Source organism: Poecilia mexicana, unplaced genomic scaffold, assembly GCF_051168715.1.
Source record: "Poecilia mexicana isolate PSO_F unplaced genomic scaffold, ASM5116871v1 scaffold_20, whole genome shotgun sequence".
Taxonomy (NCBI): Eukaryota; Metazoa; Chordata; class Actinopteri; order Cyprinodontiformes; family Poeciliidae; genus Poecilia; species Poecilia mexicana.
The window spans coordinates 24285495-24307176 of NW_028263389.1; the positions used below are offsets into that span (position 1 = coordinate 24285495).

Below are 21682 nucleotides of genomic sequence, written 5' to 3' on the forward strand. Positions count from 1 at the left end.
CATTCACTTCCTCCACTGCCGTTTATAGAACTACAGGCAGACTATAATTCTAAAACATCGCAGAAAAACAACATCATTGTTCTCAACTTTTCCTTCTGTTCGCTGATTGGCCCGGTTAAAAATCTACTGGAGGCAATCCAAGCGAATTGGGAGGAAGTCCAGGTTGTGCTGTAAGCAAGATTTTTTTTTTGAGCGGAATTAGACAGGAAGGATTGGGCCAGGCTGTCATTTGAGTGGTGCCAGAACACCAGTGGAATCATTTGCTTTGTGAAATTAAGCACCTCCCTAATGTCTCACTTGTGACCAGAGTCTTATCGTCATGTTCTTACAGTTTACACCCAGTACCCCCTCCCCCACTACACGCACACCCACCCACACACACACACGCACACACACACACACACACACACACACACACACCCCCACACACACACACACACACACACACACACACATGTTTGTGTTGCTATCTTTGTGGGGACTTTCCATTGACTTCCATTCATTTCTACAGCCTAAACCTGACCTTTACCCTTTTCCTAACCCTAACCATCACATACCTAACCCTAACCCTAACCAAAACTCAATTCATACCTTAGCCCTAACTCTGACCCCTGACCCAAAAACAGGGTTTCCCTTTGTGGGGACCAGGCTCCGGTCCCCACAAGGAGCAATTGGTCCCCACAACGTAGTATATGTCAGGAAAATCGTCCCCACAAGGTATTACAAACAAATGCACACACACACACGCACACACACACACACACACACACACACACACACACACACACACACACACACACACACACACACACACACACACACACACAGGGGAACATGTGAACTTTGCCAGGCAAAAATGTGGCCCACTGCAACTCTTTGCTTCATTAAAGTAGCACAAGTTTCATTTATTTCTGTAAAAAGAAAATAACTAACAATAAAATATTTCTTTAAAAAAAAAAACAACAACTCTGAAATGTATGTTTGGAGAAGAGTCAGACTTGCCTGCAGTTTGTTAGTTGCAGATGAAATGTGATCAGATCAGGGTGAGATCAGGCAGAATCAGTTTTCTCTCATTATCTGTTGATGACATCTAGTGGCAGAGAGGCAGAATTACAGCCTGACTTTGTATATAGTTTCCATTAGACAGAAGTGAATTGATTTTGGACTGCTTGGTTTGATTTTATTGCTTTTAGTTGCCTGATGTGACTAAATAATAAATGACCAATCCATTTATTCTCTGCGATGAATGAATAAATGACTGAATGAATAAAATGACTGTTTTTACAGCAACACTTTAAAAACACGGAATCATTTTCATTTTAGGATTACTGTGTTTTCTTTTGATGATCGACATCAATCATCATGTTATGACATCTTTTTAATCATCAGTTAAAAAGATGTCATAACATCTTTTTAAAGATGTCATTACATCTTTTTAACTTTCTGTATAGCTCCTTTAAGTTTCTTCTGATTTCTCTGCAGTTTTTGCTGACAAGAGGAATATGCCTACTCAACACGTTAGTAGGAAAGAACAGAGGAAACTGTACACCTCATTGGCATATGAGGTAAGAAGATCAAGACTACATTATTGGTGTAAAAGTGCCAAACGTTTATTATTTGTCTGAACAATTCTAATGAATCATCTTTCCAATTAGACCCATTTAAACATATACTTATGTTTTCAAACTTAAATGAACACCCTTCAGGTCAAACTGGCCTTGGGCCTGGAAGATTACTAGATTTGTATGTTTGACTAAAAATTACCATGATGTTGTAAAAGCAAAGGCATCTCAACCAGTATCAGTTTTGGACTGTAAACTGTAGAAGTGATCAACTGGAAAATGGTCCAGATTACATTGTGCCTATTTTAATTACATATACCCAAAACAAAGCATCTCTGACTTTCTCACACCAAAACGTCCGCCCTATCATTTTGATTGGAGTTGACTCCTGGTATTTGTGAGGTCAGTGATCACAACCGCTTGAGACCCCCTCTAAAACAGCTTTGAACTGTTCAAACTGGGTCCACTCTATATGGTTAGGTCCAAAGTCAGTCATAGTCCTGGTAGATTTAGATTAAACCTATCAGTGAGAATGCATTACTGTTCTTCTGGATAGTTATGCTATATCTTTTGTCCGATTGGTATACTCCCAACAAAGAAGCTAGACATGTCTTAGGAAAATGGATTCCGCGTGTAACAAAATAATGTGATAGCAGACCCACAGTATAAGTGTTTGGGGTTAAATGAGGCCTCTGCCTTTTCTGATTTGACTTGGTGACTTTAGCATGTGGAGATGACATAGTGGGTTCTTCTGGAAAGTTTCCCAATCCTTCAATATCACTGCCTAACCTTCATGCCACAATCATTTTTATTCAAGAAAACTGGCGTGTAGGAAGAGTCTTCACTTCACTGGGTTGGATGAAAGATGCAGCATAAATTTGTTATGAAGTGTGACATGCCAGATAAGCTATGACTGCTCGAAGCATGCAACTTTGATGTTTTTCCTTGCATTGCCTTGCCTTTTAATAAGTGATTTTTATTTATATGCAATGGTGGAATCAAATCCTAAATGCTGAACTTAGCATGCCTGCAGAAATGCTCTAGATTTTTATCTGGCTTTGCAATGCCTGGTACCTATTTTGCACTGTTAAACTGATTTTCTTTGTCAAACAGAATGCACACAGCATAATGATTCATTAGTAGGAAAGTAACTTAGATGAAAACTAACAGATGCAAGTTTATTACTAAACTAAAGTCATTCCAAGAGTAATGGTGTGTTCCAGTTACCTGCGCTGGGTACTCAGAGTTAGGTGTGAATTAGACCGACGGTAACATTGTAGTTAAGAAGTCATATTTTCAACATGGCATAAACATTGTTTGCAATAGTTCTACTTTTGGAATTACAGTGCTTGGAGTCACACAAATCTATGAAAAAGAATCAAGCTCCTCTGCCTCCTTCCTGCTGTCATACTACCATCTGCAGCATCTGACTGGTTCTTCCTGTCAGAAGAACCAATCAGAGCCAAGAGGAGGGCTCTGATTGCCCTGTCAATCATGTACGTGTAGCCGGTTCCATCCGACTCATCTGTTGTTTGTACTCTGCGTTGTGTGTGTAGGTGAAGAAAGAAACCAGCAGTCGAGGACCCACGGTGTTTTGTAGCAGGAAGGCGGGTTTATTCTGTTCAAAATAAAAATGCATTTAGCACAGCAGTTCCCGGGCTCCGGCCTCCCCACACAGGCCTCTCCCCAGCACAGCTTGGCACGAACTGAGGCAGGAATGTGCCACAGCCAACCAAAGCTTAAGGTCAGCAAATAAGTAAAATATCAAAACAATTAAAATAAAACTCAAATAGGAATAATCTGCTCAATAGCTACACCTTTCACTGTTCAAATCAAATAAACAACAAAAAGAATCCTTCACTACAATATGAAAATATACTAAACACATTAATTTAACATCCAAATGACATTTAAAGCAACTCACATACCTGTTTAAAATAAAAATGCATTTAGCACAGCAGTTCCCAGGCTCCGGCCTCCCCACACAGACCTTAACCAACCAAAAGAACAAAAATAAAAGCGTTTGGATGGTAAACTCGATAATTGTCTTTAATGTGGGAATTAAATACCCAATAGCGTGCTGCGCTACACATAAAACAATTTAACAACAAAATATAACAAGTTGTGAGCTTAGTGAACATACTTTTAAGAACATTTCGAATATTTTAACACTTAAACAGAAGACAACTTTATACGCTTACCTCTCCCCAGCGCAGCTCGGCGCGAACTGAGGAGAGCAGCGGGAACACACAGGATATGACGCCAAACAGGAAGCAAGAAAATAAAAGCGTCACCACCAAGATAAAATTCAGAAACTAAGAAAAACAAATATACATAAATAGTGAAGATGGATTTGAGGTGAAATATAAACCTTTTTTACAGACTTGCTACATACGCATGGCTTGGTATAGGCAGCGTGCATATACTCAAGATTGATGGTTTCCTGCAGCTGCTAATGGTGGACAAACAAATCACTGTTACAGGAAAAGTTTTTGTCTGCCATCATCGGTGGCCATGCTAATGGCTGGCTCTGCTGTGGGGAAAGAGCTGTAGCTCAGGAGAGAGCAAGGGGGAGGCTGTGAGCAGCATAAGCATGATTGACAGTGTTAAGACCCTCCTCCTGGCTCTAATTGGTTGGGAGGCAGACTGGTAGGGCGGGCTCTAATTGGTAGGGAGAAGGCAGAAGAGCTTGATTTTTTTTTCACAGATTATCTGTCTCACTGTTGGGGCATTCTGACAGTTTTGTCAGAATGCCAAAACTTTGTCATATTACAAAGACAAGTCTGCAGGCAGACTTGTCTTTGGGTAACCACCCAACTCAACACTGATTTGTCTTTCTGTCTCTGTCCCTGGGCCCTTGTGTGTGGAAAATGAGAGAAAGCATAGCATGAAACACAGTCAGACTTTAGTGATCCAACAGCATAAATGGGGTCAGTGCATTAGCTAAATGGAAACATGAAAAGGTGGGAGCATTCTTATGTAGCACATTATTTAAGCATGCAAATTGCTGAAAGTTTTACTACCATATTTTTTGCACTATAAGGCAATGAATGGCCTATTTTAAAACTTTTTTCACATATAAGGCGCACTGCATTATAAGGCGCATAGAATAGACGCTACAGTAGAGGCTGAAGTTACGTTATGCATCCACTAAATGGAGCTGCACTAAAGGGAATGTCAACAAAACAGTCCGACTCCGGTCGGCAAGGAGAGCGACGATGGTCGCTACGCCGGTCGCTATGCCTACACCGGACGATGGTCACCCTTCTCCGTTCGCGCACAGCATGTTCGTGGAGAATGTGGTGCTAAATGACCTGCAGACGACCGGATGTGCCCGGAACACCTCACCAGGGAGGCATCCTTACCAGATGCCCGAGCAACCTCAACTGGCTCCTCTCGACGTGGAGGAGCAGCGGCTCCTCCCGGATGACCGAACTTCTCACCCTATCTCTAAGGGAGAGCCCAGCCATCCTGCGGAGGAAACCAATTTTGGCCGCTTGTATCCGGGATCTGGTTCTTACGGTCATGACCCAAAGTTCATGACCATAGATGAGGGTGGGAACGTAGATCAACCGGTAAATCAAGAGCTTCGCTTTTTGACTCAGCTCTCTCTTCACCACGACGGACCGGTACAGCGCCCGCTTCACAGCGGATTCTGCACCAATCCGCCTGTCAATCTCCCGCTCCCTTCTTCCCTCATTCATGAACAAGATCCTGAGATACTGTACTGAAACTCCTCCACTTGAGGTAGGGCGACCCGGAGAAGGCATGCTACCCTTTTCCGGCTCAAGACCATGGCCTCGGATTTGGAGGCACTAAGTCTCATCCCGGCCGCTTCACACTTGGCCGTGAACCGCTCCAGCGAGAGCTGCAGATCACGACCTGATGAAGGCAACAGGACCACATCATCCGCAAAAAACAGAGATGCGATCCTAAGGCCACCAAAATGGATCCCCTCAACACGTCGACTGCGTCTAGAAATTCTGTCCATGAAAGTAATGAACAGAATCGGTGACAAAGGGCAGCCTTGGAGGAGTCCAACTCTCACCAGAAACGATCCCGACTTACTGCCGGCAATGTGGACCAGACTCTGACACCGGTCATACAGGGACCTTCCACGACCAGGACGAAAACCACACTGCTCTTCCTGAATCTGAGGTTCGACTATCTGACGGACCCTCCTCTCCAGGACCCCTGAATGAACCTTACCAGGGAAGCTTAAGAGTGTGACCCCCCTGTAGTTGGAGCAGACCCTCCGGTCCCCCTTTTTGAACAGGGGGACCACCACCCCAGTCTGCCAATCCAGGGGAACTGCCCCCGATGTCCATGCGATATTGCAGAGTCGCGTGAGCCAACACAACCCTACAACATCCAGAGCCTTAAGGAACTCCAGCCGGATCTCATCCACTCCCGGGGCCCTGCCACCGAGGAGCTTTTTGACCATTTCGGCGACCTCGTCCCCAGAGATTGGAGAGCCCGACCCAGAGTCCCCAGGCTGAGCTTCCTCAACAGAAGGCATGTTGGTGGGATTGAGGAGGTCTCCGAAGTATTCCGCCCACCGGCCTACAACGTCCTGAATTTAGGTCAGCATCACACCATCCCCACTATAAACAGTGTTGGTGCTGCACTGCTTCCCCCTCCTGAGACGCCAGATGGTGGACCAGAATCGCCTCGAAGCTGTGAGGAAGTCTTTCTCCAAGGCCTCTAAAAACTCCTCCCATGCCCGAGTTTTTGCCTCAGCGACCACCCGAGCCACATGCCACTTCGCCCGCCGGTACCCATCAGCTGCTTCTGGAGTCCCACAGGCCAAAAAGGCCCGATAGAACTCCTTCTTCAGCTTGACAGCATCTCTCACAGAAGGTGTCCACCAACGGGTTCGAGGGTTGCTGCCGTGACAGGCACCAACAACCTTGCGGCCGCAGCTCCGATAAGCTGCCTTGGCAATGGAGGCATGGAACATGGTCCACTCAGACTCAATGTCCCCCAACTCCCCCGGAACGTGTTCAAAGTTCTGCCGGAGATGGGAGTTAAAGGGGACTCCGCCAGACGTTCCCAGCAGACCCTCACTACACGTTTGGGCCTGCCAGGTCTGACCGGTGTCCTCCCCCACTACCGGAGCCAACTCACCACCAGGTAGTGGTCAGTGGACAGTTCCGCATCTCTCTTCACCCGAGTGTCCAAGACATACGGCCGCAGATCCGATGAAATGACGACAAAATCGATCATCGAACTGCAGCCTAGGGTGTCCTGGTGCCAAGTGCACATACGGACACCCTTATGCCTGAACATGGTGTTCGTTATGGACAATCCGTGACGAGCACAGAAGTCCAACAAGAGAACACCACTCGAGTTCTGATCGGGGGGGCCATTCCTTCCGACCACGCCCCTCCAGGTCTCACTGTCATTGTCCACGTGAGCGTTGAAGTTCCCCAGTAGAACAAGGGAGTCCCCAGGAGGGACACTCTCCAGTACCCCCTCAAAGGACTCCAAGAAGGGTGGGTAATCTGAACTGCTGTTCAGCCCGTAAGCACAGACAACAGTCAGAACCCGTCCCCCCACCCGTAGGCGGAGGGAGGCTACCCTCTCGTTCACCGGGGTAAACCCCAACGTACAGGCGCCAAGATGGGGGCAACAAGTATGCCCACTCCTGCCAGGCGCCTCTCACCGTGGGCAACTCCAGAGTGGAAGTACGTCCAGCCCTTCTCAAGGAGACTGGTTCCAGAACCAGAGCCATGCGTCGAGGCAAGGCTGACTATTTCTAGCCAGAACCTCTCAGCCTCGCACACTAGCTCCGGTTCCTTCCCTACCAGAGAGGTGATGTTCCACGTCCCAAGAGCCAGCTTTTGCAGCCGAGGATCAGACCGCCAGGGTCCCCTCCATCGGCTGCCACCCGTAACACATTGCACCCGACCCCTTTGGCCCCTCCGACAGGTGGTGAGCCCATTGGAAGGGGAACCCACATCTCCTCTTCGGGCTGAACCCGGCCGGGCTCCGTGGGTAAAAGCCCGGCCACCAGGCGCTTACCATTGTGCCTCACCTCCAGGCCTGGCTCCAGAGTGGGGCCCCGGTGACCCGTGTCCGGGCGATGGAACGCCAGATCCAAAGTTATTTTCCTTCATATGGGGTCTTCAGGCTGTGCTTTGTCTGGTTCCTCACCTAGGACCTGTCTGCCTTGGGTGACCCTACCATGGGCATAAAGCCCCAGACAGAATAGCTCCTAGGATCATTGAGACACTCAAACCCCTTCACCAAGATAAGGTGGCAGCCCAAGGAGAGGATAGATAGGTCAGTCAAACTTTATTAATAGATTACAAACCTGCCTTCTGACAACTATCCCAGCATGCACCGCGCGCTTCTTCTTCTACGGGTGAAAATGAAGTCGGCGGCTGCTTACAGTAGTTGCTAGACCTCTTGTGGCTCAATATTGGTCCATGTATAAGGTGCACCGGATAATAAGGTGCACTGTCAGCTTTTGAGGAAATTGAAGGTTTTTAGGTGTGCCTTATTGTGCGGAAAATACAGTAATTCCGCAAAATAATATCCTGGACTGGTCCATGAAATTAGTATTAGTCTAGAACTCAAAATGCCACAGATAATGGCACAGTGATTGTACAGTGACCATCTTTTTTTCTGATCCCTACAATGGTGTCACCATATGAACCATGCAGGGTTTTATGGCTCTGTTCTTTGTAGGGCAGTTAAAAAAAATGGTTGAAACATAATTTCATTTTCCAGACTCTTTGTGCAAGAACATTTGTCATTTTTCACAGGTTTCACAATAATTCATACTCATGAAAATATTCTGACTGCACAAAACAAACATACACTTTGACACATTTAATAACTGCTGGGATTCCCATCATGTTACGCACCCTCTTGCCTTCAAAAACATTTCTTCAAAAAAACAATGGTCTCAGGAGATTGGGAGATAATTGAGTCCTGGTATTCGTGGTGGTTGCAGCCACCTGTGAATAGCTAAAATCCGTAAATACTTGAGACCTTCTCTATAAATGATTATAGCTTCCTACTGTAATAAGTAGTAAAAAGCACTACCTATCGGTGTGCTTATAACTACTACTAACTAGTAATAAGCACACTATTACTAACTATTACTACCTGAAGTCATTATTTTTGGATCTAAAGAGGAGCGATCTAGAGTCAATGCACAGCTTCAGTTATTGCAGCTAAAACCTAGCGATCAGGCCCGAAACTTGGGAATAGTAATGGACTCTGAACTGCTTAGCACCACAATACATTCAAGATCTGCTGTTGTTGTATCAACTTTCCAGAACCCTCTGGTTCTGGTTCTGCTCTGCATCCCCAGAACCAGAACCAACCGAGGAGAAGCAGCATTCAGCTTCTATGCACCACAAATCTGGAACAAACTTCCAAAAAACTGTAAAACAACTGAAATATTGACTTCCTTTAAATCTCGACTAAAAACCCACCTGTTTAGAGTTGTATTTGAAATGTAATCAATTAAGCATTTAATGATGGCACTTGACTTAATGTTATGTTTTGATTATTGATTCTGTGTTGCATGACTTTGTGTTTTTGTGTTTGTTATGACGTAAAGCACTTTGAAATGTCTTGCTGGTGAAATGTGCTATACAAATAAAATTTGATTGATTGATTGACTGATTTACTAAATCTACAAATCTATTGTTAATTGTAGGTGAGATTGTCTGCATCAGATTAAGCTGGTGCAAAGAGTCAGGATTCTCGGTTTTGGGTTGAGATTTTGTTCTTTGGGTGTTTCTGTTTTATCTAGTTATTCCTTATATTATTCCTGGTATTTAAGCCTCTCATTCTCTCCTACTTCTCGTCAGATCCTTACGTTGACTCACCTCAGCTCACTCTGCGTCTCTGTTCCTTCCGCGTGTCTCTTGGCTGGATGTTCTTTTGGCTTCATGTTTTGCTGCTACCTTAGATATTCTGTTTTTGTAAGTGTTCAGTATCATTTCATTAAATCATTCAACTCAGCAGCTGCCTCTGCCTCTCTGCATTTGGGTCCACACTTCAACAACCAACATCATGTCACAAAGCATCTAAAATTATGATACATTTCATGTTCAATTCAATACATTGACTGTGCTAATAGCTTAAAATTATTTACCACAATAACTGTGTTGAATTCAACCAGTGGCGGCTCCAGAAATTTTTTTCTGCAGGTGCTAAGGGGGGAGTTAGGCATTTTACTGAGGATGCTATGACAGATTTTTTCCCCCTATAGTTATTAACACAAACACATTAGTATTGTTATTTTTCAGACTGATTTGCATTTATTTGACGCTTAGACGTCAGCATGAAGCCTTGAGCCATTATCCATTAGCCAGATTACTTCCAGATAATATTACATTGTTTAGGTTAAAACAGCATTTATGACAAAGGCGATACCCTAGTATTGACCCTTTGCAACTACGTCACTTAATCATTCGAAGTGCCATGATGTACATCAGAAGTGAGAATTGGGAGTATTGAACTGAGCGGCTGAAGTTGTTTTTGTCAGTTTATTCATGGTTTCTACTTGCTGGAATCAAGCTAATTTATTTGTGAACGTAACACACCTGGTTGGGCTCATAGACGGGGGTATTTACAGAAGCCTGAAACAGCTAGCTTAGAAACCTACCCGTACCTCCTCCCTCGTGTTGGTCAAATTATCGACTTTGCCTGAATTCGCAGCACATGATTTATGTCACTATGTCATAAATAGCGTTTATGATATAGTGACATAAAGTGACCTTAAACCGGAGCAGCCTTAAAACGTACAAAAGACGAGACGCTAATCATTTTTTTTCCATACATGCTAGGCTACATGACGGCGTGGCACTGTTTCCATGGTTACTGATGGTTAGACGCTACCTTCACCATAATGCGATATTTGATATCTTTCTAATCATACTAACTTATAAAGTATATGAACGTTAATCTTCTTAACTTGTATAAAGTGTTTGCTGTAAATCCGTGGTTACACCAAGAGCTGCCAGTCATCATGATTGATGGCTGCTATCCATCGCAGGATCTTTCCTCATTAAAATAAAAATGACAAGCTTGGTTTTGACCCTTGTCTGTTTGTGCAGCCAACCACGCAGCACCTTGTGAGCATTTTACTGCAAAATCAACTAAATAAAAGCGACATTAGGCTACCACGTGTACGTATTTTGACAGGCTTTATAAAGAAGAGCATAGGTTTGGACATCCATCGTGGTGGAGACAGTGACATCACGTACAAAGGGTTATATTGTCATATATATATTTTTTTTTAATTAACTTGTTTATTTAATTGCCTAATTAACCGCTACAGGGCTTGATTTGACTATCACTATTATGATAAAAAAAAATGTATGCTTACTACCGGTTACCTTTGTGCTGACTAACATATGGTAGTTTGCTATGATAAACACTGTCAGTATCATCTAAGTCTAGATAAGGGACGTACCCCGGAATGATTGAGGGAGGATTGCGCCACGTCTGCATTGGGGCGGAGCCGGCATCATGTCAGTTGTTTCCTGGAAAGTGATAATACTCAAAGTTCAAATCCTCTTGTGGGATGTTTTTTTTTCTTTTTAACTCAGTATATAATAATTTACACTGCTCAAAAAAATAAAGGGAACATTCAAATAACACATCCTAGATCTGAATGAATGAAATATTCTCATTGAATACTTTGTTCTGTACAAAGTTGAATGTGCTGACAACAAAATCACACAAAAATCATCAATGGAAATCAAATTTATTAACCAATGGAGGCCTGGATATGGAGCCATACACAAAATTAAAGTGAAATGTTCCCTTTATTTTTTTGAGCAGTATATTTTTATTTTGTGTCTTTTGATGAAAATGCCGCAACAACTACATATAAGTAACGTTAAATCATATGAAAAAATAAATAAATCTAATATTTTCTGGGGGTGCTATGGAGGTGCTATGACTTTTACAGGGGGAGCTATAGCACCCCCTAACGCCACCACTTAATTCAAACATAAAATGTGTTATCCGTATTGCATTGGGACATAGTAGTGAAAGATGGACTGAACGGGAAGTGGCCCCTAAGTCCCGCGCTGCTCAGGGCCCCATACAACCTGGAGACTTCTCTGCTTCTCTGGACTGATGCTTTATTCTGCAGCGGAGGATTTGACAGGAAGCTCTGTGTGATCCAGATTCATGTGACATCTCCGATTGTGTCTCTGTCTATCAATATGTCCGCTTTCTATTCACCTGGAAGTGAACTCCTCCTCCCTCACTCATACATGAGATTGTCCACGTCTCTCTCTCCCTCTCTCTTTCTTCATCTCTCAATCTCTCTCTCTCTCTGTCTCCTCCCTCCCTCCGTCTCACACACTGTGCTGAAGAGCACCAGGAGCTGTGAGCAGAGGAAGCGGGAATAACGCGGCTCCTCGCGAGCAGCCGAGCCGTTATGAGCGGGTCAGCGCCTCTCAGCTCTGCCACCGGCTAGCTCCGGGAGGAGAGGAGGCGGAGGGAGGAAACCGCACTAAAGGGGCTTCTAAATAAATGTCTTTCGCTGTCCATCTGCATCATGCTGTACTTCCAGCTGGTGATCATGGCCGGAACCATCATGCTGGCCTACTACTTCGAGTACACGGACACCTTCACCGTGCACGTGCAGGGCTTCTTCTGCTACGACACATCGTACACCAAGCCGTACCTGGGGCCGGAGGACAGCAGCGCCGTCCCGCCCATCCTGCTGTACGCCGTGGTGGCCGGGCTGCCCACGCTGCTGGTGAGTACACTTCGCTGCTGTCTCATTCATTACAATAAATGAGGAATTTATTGTCTGAATTTATTGTCAGCTTGTTTGAACTGCTGGTTTCTCCCTTGAGAGGGTAAAAATGGCAGATAGCCCACTGCTCATCCCCTCATGATGGGGCTTCATGGAAGCAACAGTGTTTACTGGCTTTGTAAAACCTGCCTGAAATGTGCAAGGAAAGCAATAAGGTTTAGCTTATGGAAAAAGGAATTAGGACCTTTTTTTTATTACATATAAATAATATGACGTTCCTCCTGACAGTTATTTCTCCTGCACAACTGGTAGCTCACAGATGCCCATCTGCATTAAAGTCAGCACTCTGAGGTTAATGTCAGAAATCAGAACGTTGCAAATCTGTGAATAAAGTCAGAATTCTAAGAAAATATTTGAACTCTGACAAGAAAAAGTCACAAATCTGGATTAAAGACAGAAGTCTTTATTTTTTCAGTGTTCATTATCTTATGCTGAAACAAAATGTTTTTGTCAGATGAAATAAAGAACACCAAAACTAAATTTAGTCTTATAGAAAGAACCATAAATTATCAAGAGTATCTCAAACAAGTCATCATACATTCAACAAGCAGTCTTTGATGAAACCATGATCTTTTCAGAATAAATGTAAGGTGACAGACTTGTTGAGTCCAAAGACTATGCTGCCGCTACAGAGAGCATTTATATTTGAAATAAAAAGGCCTTCTTTTGACTTTATCATCATTCAGTTCTGAAATATAAGATCTAATTCATTTCTAACTTTTGATGTAAACTGTAGGTATATGAACTATGATTTGAGTATTTCCCCTTTTCCTGTATATGTACCAGAAATGGCTTAATTGAGAACAAAGTGCAACCAAAGTCTTGCACAAACTTGACAAATAAAAAACAATTCTGAATATTCATTCATAAACAGTTTAATGGCAAATGGCAAATCAAATAGAAGAGGTGAGTCATCCTGCAGAATAAGGAATTCCCTTTGTTGTGTGAGGATCTGGATAATACTCACAGTGACAGCATCTCAAGAAAGAGCATCAGCCAGACTGAAGTCAGTTTGCTGCACTGAGAAAACACAATCTTGAGCTGGATAAGAACTAATCCATCTGAAGGATTACCAGCTGCTGTTGCTCATCAACTATTGAGCCCTATTGAATTCATTCATTCATAAAAATACTATAGGTCTGTCAAGCTACCAAGTTACATCAGTGTCACCATCTGTGTGAGTGTCTGGGTGTGAATCCTCTTTAAATGCACTGCTATGAATAGCAGGCAGTTTTACCTGTGAGTGTCTGCTGGATAGTCAGAGCTCTGCCATATATCAGCAGCTGCTGCTGCAAAGCCCGGTCACAGCACAGTTTAGTAACATGAAGCTGAGGAACAGCCCCTAAAAAACCCTGTTTGGAACATGGGTAGGATAAAATAGTGAAACATCTTAAGGTCATTAAGATATCAGCATTTCACAGCTTTACAAGACACAGAAATATAGAAATACAAAATAAATATCCTTTATTGTCTGATAGTGGAGAAATTCAGGTGTATCAGCAGTCAGTGGAAAGATGTAGATCAGGGGTGTCCAAAGTCGGTCCTTGAGGACCAGCATCCTGCATGTTTTAGTTCACTCCCTAGTGGTTGTAACATTCTCCTCATCAAGTCAGTGTTCTCCTTAGGCCTTGTAATGAGCCATCATTTGATGCAGGTGTGCTAAACCAGGGAGAGAACTAAAACATGCAGGATGCTGGCCCTGATGTAGATTGACTGAGGTAGACAGTCAATCTAGAAAAGAGACAGAAAACAGAAAAGCTAGAAAAGACACTGTACCGAAGGCCAAGTTTACAATGATTAAAAACAGCTAATTCTGATTCAAAAAAATTTGCAACTTAGTAGGATAACTTGATAAATGTAGAAAATATGCACATATATTTGTGCACTAAATAAACAATAATATTTACAAGAAAAGGAAAACTGCAATAACAAAGTTATAAAGACATTTTGAGTTTAATGCGGGCAGAGGTAAGAGTAAGGACCTGTGCACCAATACAGCACATTTTGCCATGTTAAATCACCACTTGGTCAAATTTAACACTGTCTGTTTTAGGGCTGTTGTAAACGAATATTTTAGTAATCGAGTAATCTATCAATTATTCTTACGATTAATCGAGTAATCGGATAAAAAAAAATTATAAAATGAAATATTGGTAAATCTGGCATAATAATATCAGATATCAATATCAGTCCAATTTTTCATATTTGAGCATCCCTAACAGTTGCTTTTTTGTAGTTTAGAAAACTAACCTGTAACAATAATAGCTCACTTTCTAAGTTAACCAGAAGAAAAGTTATAGAAAAATCTGAAATTATATTGAATTTAATAACAAAGAGGCAGGCTCACAAATATGCTTATAAAAAATGTCTACAATCCAGCTTTTAGTTTATGTATTCATCTTCAGTGAGTTTAATAGATTAATTAAACTCACCTTGCCACCTAACCTGTCACGCTTTGGGTTTGAAAATACGGGAAATGCCGCCTGGAGTGGGAGGAGAGGGCGAATGAACGAACGTAAGATGGGGTGGAGGGGAGGAAATAGACCAGCGGACTGACGAACCGTTAGACCGGGGGACGAACACGGGGGGAAGCAATACGGGATATTTACGACACCTTCACTGGTCACACTCAGAAACTCATCTACCAGCCATGTACGATGCGCTCCGCCACCCGTTTCTTCAGACCGGGATATGAAATTTATTGTGCGGTTCGTCGGTAAAGCTACATTTACACGGTAAGCATCAGCTACTCAGCCGCCCGCCCTGTTCAGGCTATCCGCTCACCTCAGCGCTCTTCCCGCCGTTCGCTTTCAACCAGCAGCCCCGGAGGAGAAATGCTGCCGTACTCCAGGCATTCCCCCAGTCATTTTAAGGATGCTTATTGGTTCCCCAAAAACGATAAAAAGTCGGGCATTATCATCAATCAATAAAATCCCCACGGGCCAATCTTGAAGATTGGACTTTATGCCGCTGAGACTTAGCTTTTGTCAACAACTCAGAGGCGGAAGTGAGAGCTCCGCGCAACGCAAATGAAGTCCCGGCCGGAACACGGTGCGCTAACTAATAAAACATAAATTAACGAAGCTTCGAGGCAGGTAAATTTTCCTCGAGGAATTTTAGTAATCGAGGTACTCGAATCATTCGAGGAATCGTTTCAGCCCTAGTCTGTTTGGTCCTCATCAGAATCAGTGTGTTAAGTGGACTATTTTTGCACTGTTAAAATTTCAGAATTAAAATTAAAAGTAAAACTTTAACACTAGCTAACAGTGTTAATAAAACAATCAAATCATTGCAGAGAGTAAATGAGATCCTAAGAGTTAATAAGTTACTCTATTGTAACAAATCAACTCTGATTCTTATACTTTTAAACATTGCATTGAGTTATTGAAGGTTAACACTGGACACTCAACTCCAGTTCATTTTACACATACTGAGTTCATTATTTACTCTCTCAGTCAAATTCTACCACTGCACAGATAAATATGTTATATATTTACACTTTTGTAATGTCAAATTGCATCTATAAATTATTATACTTTTAAAATAAGACATAAGACAAGATTTTTTGTCATTATATCCCTAGAACATAACAAAAGACGTACCCTCAGTGATAAAGTCTCAGTTCTTACGATGCAGCTAATGGGTGTGAGTGTCAGCAGGGTTGGAAGGTGGACAGATGGATTTCACAGCTCTTGAGAAAGAAAAACCTGTTCCTTATCTGTGTGGTTGTAGCTTTTATGTACTTTTACCGTTTCCCAGACAGCAGAGAATTCTTGGATTTTTCTTCTAGGTGATCAGTTTTAATTTTCTTCAAATACAGTTATTTGGAAAACACATCAGTAGTATAAGTTTTTAGGAGTTACTTGATGTCACAATATTTTTTTTACCTGCAAGAGTCTTCTACAGTAGAAGGAAGGACTAGGTTGGATGGCATGCTTTTTTGTCTGTCTGCCATATCGTATTTAATAAAAAATTTATTTCAATTGCAGCGGATGGCCAGTAGTTGATAATGTATAGTATGATGCGTGCCCACTTCAGTGGTCTGTGTGCATTTATAACATAAAATTCCATAAGAAACCCAAGAAAATGGCTTTTAGATAGCTGTCCAGTTCAGTGACTTCTATGCATGAAAGGGTTAAATTAAGTTCAGGTTTGGTAACTGACTCCCACAATTCATTGTGGGAGTCAGTTACAGTAGCGCAGTTTTCACCGCGCTAACCACATCTTTTTTGTCCTGGACTGTGCAGTTGCCGTACAACACAGTCATACTGAGGCAGAGGATGCTGTCAATAACGGCCCTACAGAAGTTCTTGAGCAGCTGAGCAGAGACTCCAGACCCCAGACCTTTTCAGTTTCCTGAGGAAGAAGAGTCTATGTTGTGTCTTCCTCATCAGAAAAGAGGTCTCCTTCCTATACAGCAGGGGTGCCCAAACATTTTGAGAGCAAGATCTACTTTTTCTCTCACCAGCCGCCTGAGATCTACCTCATGACACAAAGACATAAAAATTGCAAATTAAACTCTATTGACTTATTTTATATGTGAATATACATCAGTTGTAGCAGAAATAATAAAGTGACAGAAAACCTGATGCAGTTTCTTTCTCAGTGAGATTCTGACAATGGGAGCAGGTTACTGGTTTCTCAGTCAGAAGCTGGTTGCAAACCTGAGGCCAGCAGGTGTCGGTCAGTCATGGTAGATCTGAAATTTGGTTTGATGACCTCAATATGAGAAACTAACCAAAGAGCCCAGAAAAGGTAAAGGCAAATCTTCTGAAGTCGGGATATAATTAATTTAATTTCACATAATTATTGCGGTAGAATTAGTTAAAACTTAATGAAATATATTTGTCCTATTTGATGTTTGTTGTGACGTATACTCACAAAGAATGAGGTAATTAGTCCAAGTTTGTCGTTTATTGAATGTTCAGAAACTGCAGCGGGTGTGATGAGCCACAGCAAAGGTAAACAAAGGTAAAACAACCCGAACAGACAATCAACTCAAAACCACTCCTACCTTTTTACTCTCTCTCTCTTTGTCGTTTAAGCCACCCGTTGCTGTGGCAACAACCTGCGCCTCGCAAGCCGAGCAGAGATTATGTTAAAAACACAACATTCAGTCCGTTACAATATCAGGTTTCCAGGCTTGATATTTATTCCTCGATTATTAATAAGCCTCTCATGAACATAGCGGTGGTTGAGTAGCTCATTTAAACTCCTGCTCTGCTCGTCAGTCGGACTTTGAGTCTCCTTTTTTTTCGTTTTTGTTAATGGGACCGAAACGCACTGAATTGCGCAACACCTTGTTCAAACAATAATTACTGAGATTATTAATTTTAACACATCTCGTTGATTTTTTTTAATAATTATTCTTTTTTAATGAAGCTACAAACGTTTAGGATCTTAGTGAATATTTTTGATAAGCCCGTCAGAAGAGGAAGTGCTGCTCTCAGCGTCCTGGTGGCATTCAGATTGTCATCTGCCGAGATTGACTCAAAACCTTCCGCGATCTCGACGTATTGGGGATCCCTGCTATACAGGGTCTCATCATTGTTTATTATCAGACCCACTACTGTGGTATCATCTGTGAACTTTAGAACCCTTTTACAGGAGTCGATGGCTACACAGCCAACAACAGTGCAAAAAGAACCTGAAAAAGTACACAGCCATGTGGTGTGCCTGTATTCAAAACCAGGGTGGATGATGTTCAGTCCCCTATTCTCACCATCTGAGAAGGACCCTGATCCAAACACACATTGATGATGAAAGTCCCAGGTCATGGAGCTTCACTATCAGCTTCTCTGGGACAATGGTATTAAATGCTGAACTGAAGAAAAACGTACAATTGAGTAAAGTAACATTACCACAGGAAAACTTCACTTTATTTAACAAAAGCATATTTTAAAGATCCGTTGTCAACTTTTAGTAATGCTGCAGTAACACTGTATAAATGCCATTATATTTCAGGGCTTCAAGTTAATTGTAATAAAACTTTCGAGGTAAATGGTTTCAGGTGTCCCTGCCGTGCCAAGCAGCTGATCTCAAAAACACATGAACATTAATAGTTAACTTCAAACTGATAAGGCATCCACTAGCACAATAATCCTAGGTCTGCATAAAATGGAAAAACATGTAAGGCGTAATATGTCATACCTTACTGAATTTGAAGCTGGTTTTATGTTGAACATCAAATGGATCATTTATGTGCAACACTTTTAGAATCTTCTCTGGCTGATGCTTGACCTTGAGGGTGTGATAATGGTTTTTAAAACACATTCTAGCAATTTTCTACAGAGAAAAAAAATACTGTCATCTTTTACTACAATCATTTAAATCTTTCAAAATACAGGCATCTCACATTCTGTCTCGGTACATGAAACACAATTCCAAATTTTTCAGCAATTTCTTCACCCTGTTTTAGGTGTCACCATCTTTTCTGTTTCTTGATGTTTTTTTAATTATTTCTTGAAGAAATTATGTTTGGGTTAGGGTTATGCTACAAGGGTAAAGCATCATGAAGTGATGCTTCAGCTAGAAATGTATTTCAGGAAATAATTGCATGAGTAGTTGATGATGATTAATGATTAGTTGTTTGAGGTACATTGACATGTGTCGTGACAAGACTGGTGGAAATAGCATGTTAATATGTAGAAGCAAAAGTAGAAAATTTCAGTGTTAATTGTCTGTCTCAATCAATCCAGCAAAAAGAGGCATATTGCATAACAAGCACCTAGACTGAATGGGTGTCAGCCCCAAATCATTAGCTCTAATCTGTTGACGTGGATGGACGTTTTGCTGCTGATTGAAACTGTAGTATGCAGATATTCTACTAGCAACTTGTTTAGCACATAGGAAGTTACCTTGAATGTTTTTCAGAATCAGTTTCACATCAAATTGTCCAAACCCTCTAGAATATCATGTATTATATCTATAGAGAAGTTTTTGGCTTTGTTGAAATACTTATGTGAATTAAACTGATTAACATGTTTCACACCACATACATAAAGGATCTAGGATCTGTTTGTACAGTCTGACAGTGTTTATACCCATGAACAGTTCTTAAAACAATGTTTGGATCATCTCTAGAAGATACAGTTTGAAAACTGTCTTTTTCAAAGAACCAAAGACGACTGCAATATTGAGTCCCAAATAATTCTACAAAGGCAAACACACTATGCAAACCAACATTGTCCCCTGCGAATTGAATGCTACCATTGGGGCAGATGAGTTGAAGCTTGCACTCTCTTTCAGTTACCACAGCAGCTACTGTGGATCAAGCACTCTTGTTCCACAGACCCCCACACGTGGCAAACGCTGCATGTGAAAGCTTTTTGTAGGTCTCATTTGAGTTTGCTTTGGTGATATTCATTGCTGAGATCAGGTTAAGCACATGGCAGACACAGCTATGATGCTTTGGTTATGGATATTCTGAACAATAATCAACAATAAGCAATTTCAATACCCTCTACCTCCACTCCCCAGAATATCATCTTTTTCATTGTCATTCACTTCCACTACTTGGTGGAACTACTTGGTGGCTCAACTAGATGTCTCCTTAATGTTGTTTCCATTAGGGCCTGCATGCAAGAACTACCAAAGATCTCTCAAGACATTCAGGGTCTATCCGGTGAGCAGTAACTCCAATAAAGCTATGCCGGTGTGAAGTCCAGGAATCTGTTGTTGTAGCTGTGTATTTGATATTTTGCTGCCCTTTCCCTTAGATTTGCCTTCATTTCAGCTGTAGTTTTTTTCAATCATGGTTCGAACTATTGAACGAGACATCACAGTGGATTTAGGCTGAAGCTGCTGCACAAGGCTTCAAAATCCTGACTGTTCCACTATTTCAAAAGGGTGGAAACCCTGGATAATGAAGTTTGTCTCACTGCATGGTCAACACTCTTCTGAGAAATTCTACTTTTTTCCTTGAGTTTTCTCTGCTTGTTGGTTGAAGCACATTCACTGGAGTCAGATCCTTTCTTTTTGATGGCCATTGCAGTCATTGCAAGGTATTGCTGGAGATGAGAAAGGATGGGCTCTTTAAAGCAATGATCTCAAACTGATCTCACCGAAAGGGCAGAGTGGCTGCAGGCTTTTGTTCCAACTATGTGGTGGCAAACCTGATTTGGATCATTCAGTAGACTGTGTTAACAGATGTCCCATACTTAATTGGAACAAAAAAAAAACGGCAGCTAGATGGTCAGGAATGGATGAGAATTTAGCTATACCAAATCATTTAAATCAATTCTCATAGAATTAGGAAATAAACTGTAATTTTAAAAAAATGCACCATGTTGTATTTGATTCAAACAAAATTAAAGCTGGTTTAAAAAAATAAAAATCCCTCTGTCAATGAACATTTTAACATGAAATGCAACTATGTATTTATTATATATTTTCAGAAACGATATTTCAAGACCTAAGGTGTCTCCAGCTGTGGGAAACACCGTCTCAGATGTTATTTACTTATCCCTCTGTCATTTACTCCTCCCTGCCTCAATGAACAGGGTAGTAGCTAACACTGTGTGAAAGTTTATCTCTGAGCCAACATCACTCCAGCAGTCCTTAACTACAGTTATTTTCAATAAATTAGAATATTTCCTAAAAGTTAATGTATTTCAGTAACTCAGCTCACAAGTTAAATACATCGTACAGATTAATTCCCCATTTTATTTGTAAATGTTAATTTGTTGCTTACAGCTAATGAAAACATGACATTTCTGATTAGTTTGCGACCAATAAAAAAAACTTAATGCAGAAATGTAGGCCTAATAAAAATATGTTTATCACCTGCCTAAGTTGCTTTCAAAATCTGATAAACGAGCCTCATTGGAACCCATATTCTAATTTATTGAATATAATTGTAAATGTTAATATGACATGGCACTAACATTAATTCAATAACCAGGACGTGGAGGAGTTTAACGTTACCTGAGACATTCATGGCAGGAGATCCTGCGCTCCATGTGCCTCCGACCGCAGTAATCAGTGTTACTGGCCAGTTAACGCTAGCTTATAAGAATTTAATTGTATTTACTTATTGCAGTCGATTTTTACAAGAAGGTTGGTAAGGTTACATAAAACTTCACTAAACTAAATCAAATTCACACCCAAAAGTCAGATAGCATTTAGCAACTTAACTTACATATGTTTCTTCAGATTTGACAGTGAATTTCTTAAAGCTAGAAGTTCATGCTTTTGGGGGAGGCAAAGGTGGTACCTGAATCTTCAGGAGTTGTTTTTTGACCAAGTTATCTCAAATAAATATTTTATTTTATTTATTAGAGCCAAAAGAAGGAAAACATATATATATATATATATATAT

At 41.6% G+C, this 21682-nt stretch overlaps 1 protein-coding gene across 1 annotated transcript in view; it reads left to right on the forward strand.

Moving 5' to 3' along the window:
• The first annotated feature begins 1502 nt into the window (after positions 1 to 1502).
• The window catches only part of LOC106910372 (phospholipid phosphatase-related protein type 5-like), a 65953-nt gene continuing 45773 nt past the window's right edge, over positions 1503 to 21682 (forward strand). The window contains exons 1-2 of the mRNA XM_088001357.1: positions 1503 to 1565; positions 12115 to 12303. Coding sequence (XP_087857483.1) covers positions 1503 to 1565; positions 12115 to 12303 — 252 coding nt within the window. The remainder of the gene's footprint in view (positions 1566 to 12114; positions 12304 to 21682) is intronic.